Source organism: Erpetoichthys calabaricus, chromosome 15 (assembly GCF_900747795.2).
Source record: "Erpetoichthys calabaricus chromosome 15, fErpCal1.3, whole genome shotgun sequence".
Taxonomy (NCBI): Eukaryota; Metazoa; Chordata; class Cladistia; order Polypteriformes; family Polypteridae; genus Erpetoichthys; species Erpetoichthys calabaricus.
In genome coordinates, this window is record NC_041408.2 from 61,516,323 (window position 1) to 61,531,609 (window position 15,287).

Consider the following 15,287-nt stretch of genomic DNA (forward strand, 5'->3'; position numbering starts at 1 on the left):
ATGTCAGTTGTATACAATAAGTCAAGTGCAGAAAACTCATGCTATTGGTCCAAGACATTATGATATGCTAACGCCCACCTAAGAGAGTAACCACGGAGCACACTGCCTTTTTTTCTATGTATTGTGCCTTCATGACCACACGGTGATACCCAAACTATTCCAAAGTGACGTTTGCACTGTTTTGTGTTTTTTGTATCTCACACCCTCCTACACCTTTATCGTAAGAGCATCCCGTATCTACAATGGAGCGTTCAATCAAAAGAAAATATGAAGCTGGTCTTAAATGAAAAGCTATTGAAGTGGTGAAACAAATTGGTAACTGTGCTGCTGCAACAAAATTTAACGTGTCTGAGAAACTGGTGCGAGATTGGAGGAAGCAGGAAGTGTTGTGTTTTTGAACGGGCGTATAAATCGGGGTCTGATTTTATGATCTATTTTTTGGGTTTCAAGACCCGACTTATACACGAAAATATACGGTACTAGTCATAGCCTACTCTGAGGGAAACAAATTCTTATCCTAGTCAGACTTTTAGTTCAATTCCCTGGCATAATTCTGAGATACATGATAAATGCGGGCATATATCTCAATGCAGTTTGATTATTTATTGCTGGACTTGATAAAGGCTGATCACTCAAGTTCAAAATGCAACAGAGCTTGAGAAATATTGCAATGAAAAATGTACCAAATGGCAGTGTTCAGATGTGCAAAGCTGATAGAGAAAGAGACATATGCCCACAGACTCAAGGCTACTGAAGGTGTATCTGCTAAATGCTGACTTTTGAAGGGAGTGAATACTTATGTGATCAATTAGTTTATGTTTTGTATTTGTAATTAATTTAGACAAATTTGCAGAGATCTGTTTTTTTTGGCATTGAAGAGTTTTTTTCTGTTGATCAGTGTCAAAAAGTTCAAATTAAATTCCCAGTTAGACAATGTTTGTATCATAAAAATGTGAAAACTTCCAAGAGGTGAATTCTTTTTGTAGGCACTGTATGTACTTTGTAATAAATATTTTTTGAGCTCATGTCACCCCTTAGATACTTATAAGTTATAATTTAAAGACTACACAAGTTAATAAAGTTACTTGACCATTTTTGGTGATCTTTTTAAATTTTCCATAGAGTTGTTCTTATTGTCCCTGGACATAGGATTATAATGTGAATTTCACACTATTTGATAGCACTGTTGTTCGGAGTTAGATGTTACTAATCTGTTCTTTTCATGTGTTATATTAGATGTAAACCTTGTGGGCTGCTGGGCCACAATGGCCATCGACTCAACCTCACATGAAGGATATTGCACCAACAACTTCAACTAATGAACAGAAAAACTTGAAAACCAACTGATTGATAGATGATAATGTTATTTAAAAACTTCAGCTAATTATGCAATTGCCAAGAATGTTTGAGCAGATCCGCAAGAGATTGAATCTTTCCACTCCCCTGCAAAGCGACACCAGAACAGTATACGTAGCTACAAACTTTCCTAAAGATGATACTCAGAAATTTGCTGACAACAAGGTGACATCATCAAAGTATACCGCATGGAATTTTATTCCCAAGAATCTGTTCCAACAATTTAAAAAAATTGCCAATTTTTATTTTCTTCTTATACTTCTTGTACAGCTTCTGATAGACACCCCTACAAGTCCTGTTACCAGCGGACTTCCTTTATTCTTTGTCATTGTAACAACAGCAATAAAACAGGGTTACGAAGACTTTCTGCTACATAAAGCAGATGATGAAGTCAATAATGCCGAGGTCTGTGTTATCAGATCGAGCGGTTTTCTGACAACTGTATCTAAAAATATAAGAGTCGGGGATATTGTTCGTGTGAACAGAGAAGATATTTTCCCTGCAGATTTGGTTTTATTAGCATCTGACAATGACGAGGGAACATGCAGCGTCACAACTGCAAGCTTGGATGGAGAAACCAATCTCAAGACTCACACTGCTATTCCAGAGACTGCTAGTTTGCAGTCAATTTCCAGTTTAGTGTCGATTAAAGCCATCGTGGAATGTCAGCAACCAGAAGCAGATCTCTACAGATTTGTAGGTCGAATAAGGGTTACTCATGAAGGTGAAGAAATTGTAAGGCCATTAGGTCCAGAAAACCTCCTTCTGCGTGGAGCAAGATTGAAAAACACCAAGGAAATATTTGGTGCAGTTGTGTACACTGGCATGGAGACTAAAATGGCTTTAAATTACAAAACTAAGTCACACAAACGGTCAGTAGTGGACAAGTCAATGAATACATTTTTGATGATTTACTTAGCGATTCTTTTGTTTTTAGCATTCCTCTGCACCATCTTAAAGTACTCTTGGAAATCTGGTCTAAATATACACCAGCCATGGTATAACAAACCTTCTGCCAGAGAAATGGAGCGTAGCCATGGAGAACAAGTTATTTCGGATTTTCTTGCCTTCCTTGTTCTTTACAATTTGATCATTCCCATTTCACTTTATGTCACAGTGGAAATGCAAAAGTTTCTTGGCTCCTTTTTCATTAGCTGGGATATTGATTTTTACTATGAACAGACTGATGAGAAGGCACAAGTGAATACATCGGATCTTAATGAAGAACTGGGCCAAGTGGAATATGTCTTCACTGACAAAACGGGAACACTGACAGAAAATGAAATGGAGTTACAAGAATGTTCCATCAATGGAGTAAAATATCAACTGAGAGATGGGAAACTAGTTGGTGAAGATGTAATCAAGGGTTCAAGCTCCCCTTCCAGTTTCACATGCGAGGAGGTGATGTTCTTGAGAGCAGTGGCACTGTGTCACACCGTACAAATTAACACCGAGGACCAGGATCATTTGGAAGACATTCAGAAAAACGGTATCACATCAAAGATTGAGTACTTTGCAACATCTCCAGATGAAAAGGCACTAGTCGAAGCAGCAAACAGAATTGGCGTGTCTTTCGTCGGAGCCCATGGAGACATTATGCATATCAAAGTGTTTAAAGAACAGGAGACGTATAAGTTGCTTCATGTTTTGGAGTTTGATTCAAAGCGAAGGCGAATGAGTGTCATTCTGAAGGGCCCTTCAGATGAAATGTTACTTTTTACAAAAGGAGCTGAATCCTCTATTCTCCCATTTGTTAAAAGTGGGGAAGCTGAGAAAACACGGGTTCATGTGGATGAATTTGCACTGAATGGACTCCGGACTCTAGTCTTCGCTTGTAGACACCTAAGTGAGAAAGAATATCTAGAGATCAACCAGCAACTCTATGAGGCCAAAACTGCCTTGGTACAGAGAGAGGAGAAACTTGATAGTGTGTTTAACTTTATTGAAAATAACTTGGAACTCCTAGGGGCTACCGGTGTAGAAGATAAATTACAAGATAACGTAAAGGAGACAATTGAAGCACTCCGGATGGCAGGAATCAAAGTATGGGTGTTAACAGGGGACAAATATGAAACTGCTGTCAGCATCAGTCTCTCCTGTGGCCATTTTAACCAAAACATGAAAATATTGGAACTTGTTCAGGTAGATACAGAAGCTGATTGTGCTGAAAAGATGGCTCAGTTTGATAACCAAGTGAAAGAGGACCCAGACACTGAACATAGCCTTGTTGTGGATGGCGCCAGCCTTTCTCTGATACTAAAGGAGAATGAAGAGCTCTTCATGGATGTCTGCAGTAACTGCTCAACTGTGCTATGCTGTCGAATGGCTCCACTCCAAAAGGCAAAAGTGGTACAGCTGTTAAAAACATCCCCACAAAGGCCTGTAACGTTAGCAATAGGAGATGGTGCCAATGATGTTAGCATGATTCAGGAGGCCCATGTGGGCATTGGCATCATGGGCAAAGAGGGAAGACAAGCCGTTAGAAACAGTGACTATGCCTTTGCACGATTCAAATACCTGTCAAAGTTGCTCTTGGTCCACGGCCACTTCTATTATATCCGAATAACGACCCTTGTACAGTACTTTTTTTACAAGAATGTCTGCTGTGTCATGCCACAGGTCTTGTTCCAGTTTTACTGCCTGTTTACCCAACAAACTCTGTATGACAGTGCTCATTTAACGCTCTACAACATTTCATTTACTTCCCTACCAATTCTGGCCTATAGCCTGTTTGAGCAAAAAGTGCCTCCCTCTGTGCTGCACAACAATCCAATTTTGTATAAAGATATAAGCAAAAATGCTCTTCTTTCCCACAAACCATTTTTGTACTGGACTGTCCTAGGCTTCAGCCATGGTTTTATGTTCTTTTTTGGTCCATTTCTTTTTACTGGAGAAAACAGATCAGCCCTCAGTACTGGACAGAATTTTGGGAGCTGGACATTTGGCACATTTGTCTATACCAATATGTTTGTGACTGTTACCTTAAAGCTTGCTATAGAAACATCTTACTGGACATGGTTAAACCATTTTGCAACCTGGGGTTCCATAATATTTTATTATATATTCTCTCTGTTTTATGGTGGAATAATTTGGCCATTTCTGAAAAATCAAGATATGTACTATGTGTTTATTATCTATGTATGTAGTGGTACTGCTTGGTTCTCTTTGATCATTATTATCCTCCTCTGTCTTATCCCTGACATTTTTAAAACAATTTTGTGCAGACACATTTGGCCCATGCATACCCAGTGCTTTCAGAAGCAGGAGAAAGAGGCATCAGAACAGATGAATAGCATTAGAGCTTAGAAATTGTTGGTAACGTCAAGTACTTGAGTGGAAGCCCCTTCTTGTACACACGCAAACACACAGTTCCAGGCAGCCCAACACTGATGCAAATATTGCTAACATACAGACTGTAGGAATGTTGTAAAAAAAAAAGTTAAAAACCCCAAAACATAAGTGTTTCTCAGACTTTCACTAGCCACAAAGTTCAGTGTCGTTCCCACTATTTTTTATGTTTGCATGAACAAGAAAGCAACAGAGACAGAACAGTAGGGTCCAAACTACATTCTTCTTCTTCTAGAGCTTTTCCCACTTTCATTTGGGGCCGCTATATTGAACCAGACTCCTCCATTCTTGTGTTTTATATTTCTGATACCCTTTTCTCTCTTAGATCTCCCTTCACACAGTCTATCTACTTCTCATTGGTTGCCCCCTTCTTCTCTGTCCCTCAACCTCCATATCCATAATTCTTTCCCCCACACTGTATACCTCTCTTCTCACGTCATGCCCACACCACTTTAACCTTCTTTTTCCTCTATTTGAGCTTTCCCACGCTTTAATTGTACCTGTGATCCTCTCATTTTTGATCTTGTCAGGCTTTTTTACTCCACACATCCATCTCCACGTCCTCATTTCTGTAACCTCCAGTTTCCTTTCAAGTATGCTGGTCTGACCACTGTTTTATACCCTTTACCTTCACACTTGTGACAATTCTCCTGTCACATAACACTCCCAATACATTTTTTCAGGTTTTCCAAACCAATTGCATTCTAGCTCTCTATCTTCTGCAATGGTTTGAACTCTTCCACCCTTTCAAACCTGAAGGGTATCTTTTCCGTCTTGTTCTTGTTCCTTACATCTCAGGTATTCTGTATTTTCCCTACTAATACTAAGGCCTCTAACATCTGCAGCTCCTCTCCAGTGCTCCAGTTTCCTTCTCACAATATTCTTAGTGGTGCCACATTGCACAATGTCAACTTCAAAAAGCATGCATCATGAAATTCTGTCATAGGGTTTCTCTAAATTTATAAATACCAAATGTGTAGTCCTGTTTGCTTCTCACTGTTTTTTGTTTTTCCATACAAACCACACTGAAAGGCTGGAAAGCCAACCATGTTCTCAGAATTCACAACAAAGAAGAAGCAAAGTCAACTGCCTGGCACAAATGTCAGTCATTTGCCAACAAGCAAACATCATCTTGGTTCTGCCTTAGAGCTATACATACTACAGCACCATAACTCTAAACACCATACTGATTTGTTATCACTGATGCTTGTATTGAAGGCTTATACACATATGTGAACATCGGAAAGATTAGAAAATGTAAATATGGGGCAATTTCCATGTTCACATTCAAATTTGTCACTTATATAAAGCATAGTGAGATTCTTACTTTCACGTCTGAGCAACATGCAACACCTCACCACTTCCCAGTGTAACATTTGCTAGATAATAGTGTTTTTTTTTGTTTATCAGAGTTGTTTTTTGTATATATGTCATAGTGATATTTTTCAAAAAAGTCACTTTTCTTTAATAAACATATTTATATTTTGGAAAAAATTTAAAGTGTAGCATATTCCTTCCACTGAATTAAGATAAGATGGGTAAATGGATGGATATTCTGATTAAATTGAGATTGGCCTACCTGAATTAGAACTCAAAAGATACATTTTTGAGTAAAGCAAGTCTTCTTAATCTGCAGAATGGGTAATGAGCCGATTTTGAGATTAAGGTGACTGATCCATTCTGAGCTGGCGTGTCTTTTGGTGTAGATTTCATATTCACATTGGCACTGCACTTGTGGACTTTAGCTCACTCCTTTTTTGTAAAGGGAAATTGCAGAGTTAAATGCAGCACATCTTTTGCTTGCCCATATCTGATGATGAAGTTTAACTAGACATAGAGTGTTGTTTTAACTTTAATTAGAACCTATGAAAGTAAAATTGTTTATGTACTGTTATATTACTAAAAAGAAAAACTTCCCAAAATTGTTTTTCTTGCCCAAATACTTTTTTATACTAGTACCAGAAAATGGTGGAAAATTACAGGGACAAGCTGAAAATTTTTTGAAATATTAAACATACTGCCTTTAAAAATTGCTCCAGACTACTAACACTAGCATAGCTCCTCAAACATCAATTCTGTCATCCATCCATTTTCCTTACAGAGCCCCAGAAAGACACATAGCAGCACTTGGCACAATGTTGTAGTCAATCTTGCACAGCGCACCCCTTTTTGCTCACAATAATTCATTGATTAGCATAACTGATTAGCTTATTCATAATAGGAATGTAAACTGTAAAAAAGAAAGCCTGAAGAAATATCACACAAATTACAAAGGCAATATGTTTACTCTGTACAGACCCAAGTGCCAGGGCCTGTGAGGAAAGCTCTGCTAACCATTGCACCACCATAAACTCTTAAAATTAAAGGAGCCAAAGTGGTTCTTCAGAGCGATGCGGATAAAGATAATGGATTCATTTTTTGTTCCCAAAAGGCCCTTTCACATTAAGGTTCCAGAAAGGCCCTTTATTTATTTAGATTTGTAACTGGTTTCATACAAGTACAATAAAGATTTCAGTTTTTTTTTCTACATATTGGGTTTTTCTAAGCAAAAATAACCATCTTCATATGCAGTGAACGCTTCCCAGAATGAAATGGTGCTTTGTCAAGCAACAGAACCACACAACCCAGTAAAGAGTCATAAAGTGCCATTAAAGAACCATTATTTTTAAGAGTGCACTCAGCCAACCTTAAAATTAATAAGAATATAATAAAGTATTTGTACACTATGTAGTTGAGTAAAAACTTAAAATTAATGGAAGACTTCAACAAACCAGAATAAAATGATAACTAGGGACAAACAAAGATTGTGCTTTCTGAACACTTTTGGGTGAATCTTACGGATTTTGGCCTTTCGCCTTCACATTTTTCCTATCACATAACATTTTATTGCAATCACCTATTTTTGTGAATTCCTCTTGTTATAAATATACATAAACAGTACCTCAACTATGACTGGATCATCTGTGGTAATCTAAAATAGGAATACAGTCCAGGGGCCTCATGTACAGTATAATGCCGTGCGTAGAACTCACACTATAACATGGCGTAAGCACAAAAGTGGGAATGTGTGTACGCACAGAAAAATCCAGATGCAGGAATCTGTACGTACGCAAACTTTCACGTTCTTCCGCTACATAAATCCCAATCAGCGTGAAAAGTAACGCACGTGCACGCGCCTTCTGTCCCGCCCCAACTCCTCCCAGAATTACGCCTCTTTGAATATGCAAATCAATATAAATAGCCCTTAAGCTCAGCCTTCTGTGAAAAGTCAATGGGAAAAGCACGGGGAAAATATAAGAATTTCGGCGAATACCAAGTGGAGGCAAAGGAAAAACGTACTATTTGCTGGTTTAAACAGTGATATAATCAACAAAAGGAAGTTGATCAAGTGACAGAGTGTCGGAGAAACTCGAAAGCTCAAGTTCACAAAGTCGCACAGTGCCCGAAATAAAAAAAGAAGTCACATATCAGTCTCCGTGAAAAGGCAAGTCGTAGCCCACCGTCTGAGTGTCATATGAAAGCTTATTAGGGTACAGACAAAAACAAAATAGGCACACAGTGGGAAAAAAGCATGAAATGTCAACTTTAATCTCGAAATTTCTACTTTAATCCATCCATTTTCCAACCCGCTGAATCCGAACACAGGGGTCTGCTGGAGCCAATCCCAGCCAACACAGGGCAGGAACCAATCCCGGGCAGGGTGCCAACCCACCGCAGGACACACACAAACACACCAAGCACACACACTAGGGCCAATTTAGAATCGCCAATCCACCTAACCAGCATGTCTTTGGACTGTGGGAGGAAACCGGAGCGCCCGGAGGAAACCCACGCAGACACGGGGAGAACATGCAAACTCCACGCAGGGAGGACCCGGGAAGTGAACCCAGGTCCCCAGGTCTCCGAACTGCAAGGCAGCAGCGCTACCCACTGCGCCACCGTGCCTCCACTTTAATCATGTAGTTTAATTTGCCATTAAAGTAGAACATCGTAAAGTTCATCTTAAAATCGTTTTATTTACTAGTTTCTCAAATCCCATCGTAATTAAAGTAGCACATTAAATGTTTTGTTCTGTATTTGATCTTCTTTGTGCTCTGTGTGTGAATCACTACCTGCTTCTTAAACGGGCTTTCTCTTTCTCCGACAGGACACATAATCCATTGCATTTATGATATTACAGCTCTCTGAATAATTAAAATACTGAGATGTATACGTGATATCTTTTTCATGATGATAAGAATGAAAGCATTTTATTAAACATGGGAACACGGTGGCGCAGTGCTTGTTCATGTCTCACGCAAGAGGCTTGCTGCGCCATGCGCAACCCTCGATGAAACAATTTATTACAGAAGTACTGTGTCTTTCAAACGTACTAACCTCCAATTCCTGTCCTTCCTTTTCTTTCTTCAAATACCCAATTGCCACACAATCAGCTCTGTAATAGATGTGAAGCCATCTGTAAGCTTAGAACGCCGATTCTTCAAAAATTTTAAGGAACACTGAAATATCTTCGTAGTACATGTTTAATTATTCTATCCATCTATCCTTCCAGTGTCGCGCCAGCACCAGCAAGAGTACAACGCAATGCAGGAACAATCCATGAACTATCTAGCGCTGCGGCACCGTGTCCTCACATGTTTAATTATTAACAATACAGATTATTTAAATTAAGTTTTATCTGTATAATATAATCAACATATTTTGCTGCATTTCATCTTAAAAACGATATCGTCATCATATGTAAATACGTGCTTTACAAAGTAGCCAGTCTGCAAAACCAAGTGGAGAAATTGCGTACACCAGGGTATGAGGTACCGTGGAAATGTGCGTGGATTTACGCCAAGTTTAGGTTTTATACATCGCGATTTGAGTGTGGAAACGTTCGTACGCAACATTTCTGTGCATACGCACCGTTTATACATGAGGCCACAGGTGTGTGTTTCCCAAAAGCATGAACATGGTAAACTCCATTGTAAGATCGACCATTAATTTAATTAAGAGTGTTTCTCGAACCCCATTGTAACTAAAGTAGCACATTAAATCCTTCATAATCTACAAGCTCACCAACCTACTTGTTATTCCCTGCATGTTTCTTAAGTTGGATTCCCCTTGCACTGACCATAGCAGCGATTGCAACACAGAACATGATAAATTCAGATTATGACAGAATGCATTCGTTTGAGAAACAATACATTTTCGATTTTGTACTTACTATGTTATTAAATTATGATGTTATGGGTACTTCGTATTACTTTTCACAACTTTTTGTGAGAAAAGCAAGATTAAAGTGCCATTGTGTAATTTACTGCTTTTCAATCATCTTGTGATGCATTATAGGTGGCTTCAGGGGCATAAGTTAACTAAGATGTAGTTTATGCTTACTCGTAAAGTGATTACTTAAGAAGGGTTTTGGGAAAAACACGTCCATCAGAAAATTGCTAGTTAATCACTAAGATTCATCATTTTTGGGAGACATCTCCCAGATATCCCAAGTACCGTTGTATCACTTATGAATGGGACAACCATGCTAAACAGTCTCATTATATTAAAAAGAACAGGCCATTTCATAAGCATTTGGTTCCAGGACAGAAATGTGTTCTACATAAACCACTTTTTGATGCAAGCAAAGATATTTTTGTCTCTTCTTCTTATAAAACTTGAACTAATGAAAAATTTTGTCTAAGCGACAGTGAAGGATTTTAATATTTGAGACAGATGTTTCCATGAATAGCTGACGCCAAGTTTAAGGAAGGCATTTTTGTTAGAACACAAATCAGACATACCATTAATGACAAGCAGAGATGTGTAGGAAATCACAGGAAAGGCATTTAAACATGTTGTTGAGAATTTTTTTGGCAACTACAGAGCACCAAACTACATCCAGCAGTTTGGCAACATTCTTCAAGCATACAAAACCATGAAGTGCCACATGTCACTAAAGATTCATTTTCTGCATTCACACTTGGACATTTTCCCTGTGCACCAAACATAGTGTGATGCTTCCCCGGGATAATACAATAATAGAAAAGTGGCATCAGGGCAGGTGGAATCCATCAGTGCTGGTCATCTGTTTTTGGACACTGAAACGAGAAGCACTGGATGCTGAGTACGCACAAAAATCTGATGTGTCAGCATCATTAAGTGACTAAACATGCTAAATTTAATAAGTTAAACATTATGTTTCTCCAAATACCCACACAATTTAGTCAATTAAATTTTATTAGTGTTTAGCTTGAAGCTGTCTATCATAATTAACCAAACATTTTTTAGTTCTGACAACCTCAGGAAAGTTCTTTGCTTCCGTTCTATCAAGAAATAGTATCAACCTAACAGAAAAGGAAAGCAGACTTAATTAAGAAAGAAAGAGAGAGAAAGCAAGATTGTTTCTGCTCTGACTGACTGACTGCAGATGTGAAGCTAGCCTTTTGCATTATTAAAAATCTAAATCATCAAGTGTTCTGTTCCTTTCAGGTTAAAGGCCAGCTCTTCACTCCTCAGGAACAGATAAGAAGCAGACACATGTTACCACAGGACTCGTCTCGCAAGTGATTGTCAAATGAGAATACATGTCTGGGGACAACCTGTTAATAAGTGTGTAGTGAATAACAGGCAAATACTGTGCTGCAAAGGCTACACCCACAGGGCTACTTCCTGAAACAACCACCCCAATTTCTCCAGGCCTTCATTTTAAACTGTCACCGGGGTTTCAGAGAGAAAGCAAAAAACGGAACCAAAGCCTGAACACTGGGAGAAAATAAAAAGCAGGTTTGAGAAGTGCCTCAAAGTGGCTATGATATCTTTCTGGAATTTTGACTATTGTCAAAACACGGTTTAGATAAGCATTGTGGTCTATGGATACACAACAAATTAAAATGGTGTGTTTGCATTTGCAAATAGATAGTAATTTTAAATTTCTTTAGTTATTCATTTAGACATGCAGTCAGGCTGCTGGTGTTGTTGCACATTTTTGCTGATAGTGGCATTTTGAGTACTGAAATCTGACTCTCCTATGGCTCTTCGTTATTTGCTTCAAATGCATATTTTGTAATTCATATTTTCATGAATATAGCTGCCACTTCTTTCAAGCTAACATTCACTCCTACACTATTCGCTGTAACACCGAACAACAGAGAGCACACACAGCACCTGTGACAATGTATTATTCACTTTTACCATTTTTCCATTGATGCAGTCAAATGCCAACAGAAAGTTTTTTCTTTACATCAGGTTATGTTTACTTTTAAAATGTGTAATATGGTCTCTACACACACCTTCATATGTCTAATGTTTTTTTAGGAAACTTTTCAGCTGTAAATGGTCTTTCATCATCAAAAGCTTTCAGTCTGTTGGACCAGCTTAACAAGAGCAGCACTACATTTTGCAATTCAAAATCACCACCTCTACTTTGATAGCCAGCTTCATTTACATTTATTTATTTGGCCAACGCCTTTATTCAAAGGCTTAGAACATTTGAGATACAATTGGTTACATTTCATTTCTTTTTCCAAATGGAACATGGGCAGGTGAAGTGACTTGCTCAGGGTCATGCAGTGTCAGTGGCAGGATCTGAACCCATGACCTGAGTCTCAAGCCTTAACCACTGCACCACACTGCCATCTTCAGGGGGTGTTGGTTTAGAGGTGTGACAATCAGTGAACTATCTAATTGTTCCCACACAGTTTTAGGCAAAATTCAATCTTGTTTGTGTCAAGACATAAATATGTTATATGCCTGGCTTCAGGGAGACTACCGTATAACTGTCTAATTCCTTAACATTAGTTAACAGACAAAATTAATTTAACAGGCAGACCTTTTCAAATAATTTGAGCATGAGATTTAGAAATTGAACATATACATTCATTCATCCTGTGGTGAGTTGGCACCCTGCCTAGGATTGGTTCCTGCCTTGTGCCCTGTGTTGGCTGGGATTGGCTCCAGCAGACCCCCGTGACCCTGTGTTCGGATTCAGCAGGTTGGATAATGGATGGATGGACATATACATTCATCCTTTGTAAAATGGCTATATATTGCTTTGGATAAGAACCTAACATTTCAAATATAAGTGACAACAGTGCTAAATTCTGATATTGACAATGTAGAGACAACCCAAAAATCAATTTTGGATGAAATTGCAAAATACATCAGCAAAATAGACAGGTGAAACTTTTCACTTACTCACTCATTTTACTCATGAAAATATTTTTAGTGGGAGGAGCTAAAAATCTCTGCTATCAGACAGAAATGTTCAATAAGAAATTACGACAATTCTAAGCTCTTCTCCTCCCAGTTCTAAATGTAATCCCTCCTTGTTAGAACTATGCATAATATAGGTGACTTCATTGTCAAGTTTATTGTTTTTGTAACTGTTCATTAATATTTCTAGACAGTTACTCTGACATTCTGAAATGAGCATATTCTAAGCTCATTATCCTCACATTTCACACTTTAAACAATCCTCAACTATCTTGCACTTTCTAATACGTTGCTCATCTTTCAATCCATGCTTGTGATACACAAAATATCTTTCCCAAAAGGATCCTGATACAATTTCCTATAAAACTCTCTCTCTGTGCTACATGAAAACTGGTGTTATGCAATAAACCTATTAAATTCCTCTGTTTTTAACCTAGACTGGCATATGTAACAACTTCTTGGGAGACTACCATGTCAGTTGTGCTCTTTAGCATTGTACACTGAGACTTTTTCAATATATCTGGTGAAACTGGTAGCCTACTCTTACCTTACATATTACAATGTGGGCAGACGGATAAGTTATACTCCACATAACCAGAGAGATCTCCAACCTATGCATCAGACAGGCAACACAAATTGTAAGCCTCTGTTTCTGGTGATAACCTGTGTTTACGTAACACTAATAAATGAATCTGTTAATATCACTAGTTCCTTTCTTCTGAGAATGGGTTCAAAAGGTTATACCACTAATATTTCTCAATCTGCCTGCCAGAAAATATGTATTAGGGTTGACATTCTGCTCTGTAAGGTACGTGAACAGCTAAACTCCTCTAACTTTGGTTATAATGTCCCTTGGCAGTGTGCATCTCTTGATTCACTCTTGCATCTCAAACTGACCCACCCATTACTAATGATTTGAGGTGGAGTCCCCACCAGCAGCAGTTTTGGAGTTGCATTCCAGATTTAGTTAGATTGCTAGATTAGCTCCTATTGTTGATCAGTGCAGGCAACTACCCCCAACATCCTCCAAAATAAAGCAGGACTGGCCTTTCATTTGCATAATTTAAGGTATTTGTGGATTAGACTAATATTTTAAGTGTACTGTTTTTTTTTTACACTTGCATTTGTATCTACCACTAATGAAACTTAATTTAAGTTTTGTTCCACTATTATTCAAAAAGTATTAAGGCCTACTATGTGTCACTACCTACAGAGATTTAAACCTTTAGAGGCCTCTGGGTCACCAAAGCTTCCAGCCTCCCACTTGTTGATTTTCTATTTGTAGTTCCATGTGACCCTGAAATGGAAAAGAACATTAGTGAGTTATAGTAGCTTTTATGGGCAGTTTTAAGAGTAAGAGATTAAACTGTTGTTTTATGTAGCCAACATTTTAAGAAATGTTTTATTTCTATACCTGTACATTAAATCATATAATAACAATATTTCACAGTTTACACTGTAGCTTTTCAGTATTCTGATTCCTTTTAGATTCAGTACTCTGTTTTGTGTTTCTGTTCTCTTTTACCAATTCCTAGCCTTCTAATTTCAATTTCTCTTCCCATTATTGTTACAAATCCCTGCATCCTCCTTTACACCCCCCCCCCCCCCCCCCCAAGTCTCCTGCCCATTTGCTTTTCATCCGCTTCTCTCTTATCACTTTAGCCAATGAAAGACTGAGATGTGGCCCTAGTTCAGCCGCTCAGCATCTTGTTACTATGGTAACTGAAAAGCTGCATCTCAACCAACATGTTGAAATCATGCCATTATATTACAAAAAAGAAACTGACAAAAAGACACCGTGAATGTAACTGGATTTCTGTTTCTTGCATGATTGGTCTGACAGCATTTTTCATATTCTTTTATTTTTGCATAGTATGTTGTTAACATTATTTTCAGACATTTGTAATCTTTGACAAAGTTAGTCACTATTTTCTTCCTTCATCCAAATAATTAGTAAAAGAATTGGAAGGATTAATTTTCACATTAACTATCAGTTAATATAGACTGTAGTTACTATCACAGAAAATAATCTAAAGCTTAAGTCCTAAAAAAAAATCAAAATGTTTAATATCTGTTACTAACTGTAACACACATGTGAAAAACATAGTAGCAGTACAATATATATGAGCCATCCTTCAGAAGTAGCTGACACATATGGTGCTGTAACGGAGTGCCTGGCTGGTGTTGATCACAGATGCTACCAAGGTGGAAAAGGATGATGAAAAGTCCAGATGAAAACTCCACAAACTAGAGAGCACACCAGCATGAAGGTGTATGTCATGAGGACCACAGCTGCTAGTGGCCAGCAGATCCTTTTCTAAGAAATGCTTTCCCTGAAGTGGAACATTGGGAGCATCACAGCATGAGAGAGAAAAAGGAGCTATCTGTAC

The 15,287-nt window shown here is 38.2% G+C and overlaps 1 protein-coding gene across 1 annotated transcript; it reads left to right on the forward strand.

The window, feature by feature from the left end:
• The first annotated feature begins 1,206 nt into the window (after window positions 1-1,206).
• Window positions 1,207-5,079, forward strand: LOC114665740 (phospholipid-transporting ATPase IF-like). The gene has a single exon (XM_051919348.1). The coding sequence runs from the start codon at window positions 1,387-1,389 to the stop codon at window positions 4,660-4,662; it is 3,276 nt and encodes a 1,091-aa protein (XP_051775308.1). The 5' UTR covers window positions 1,207-1,386; the 3' UTR covers window positions 4,663-5,079.
• The last annotated feature ends 10,208 nt before the right edge of the window (window positions 5,080-15,287 follow it).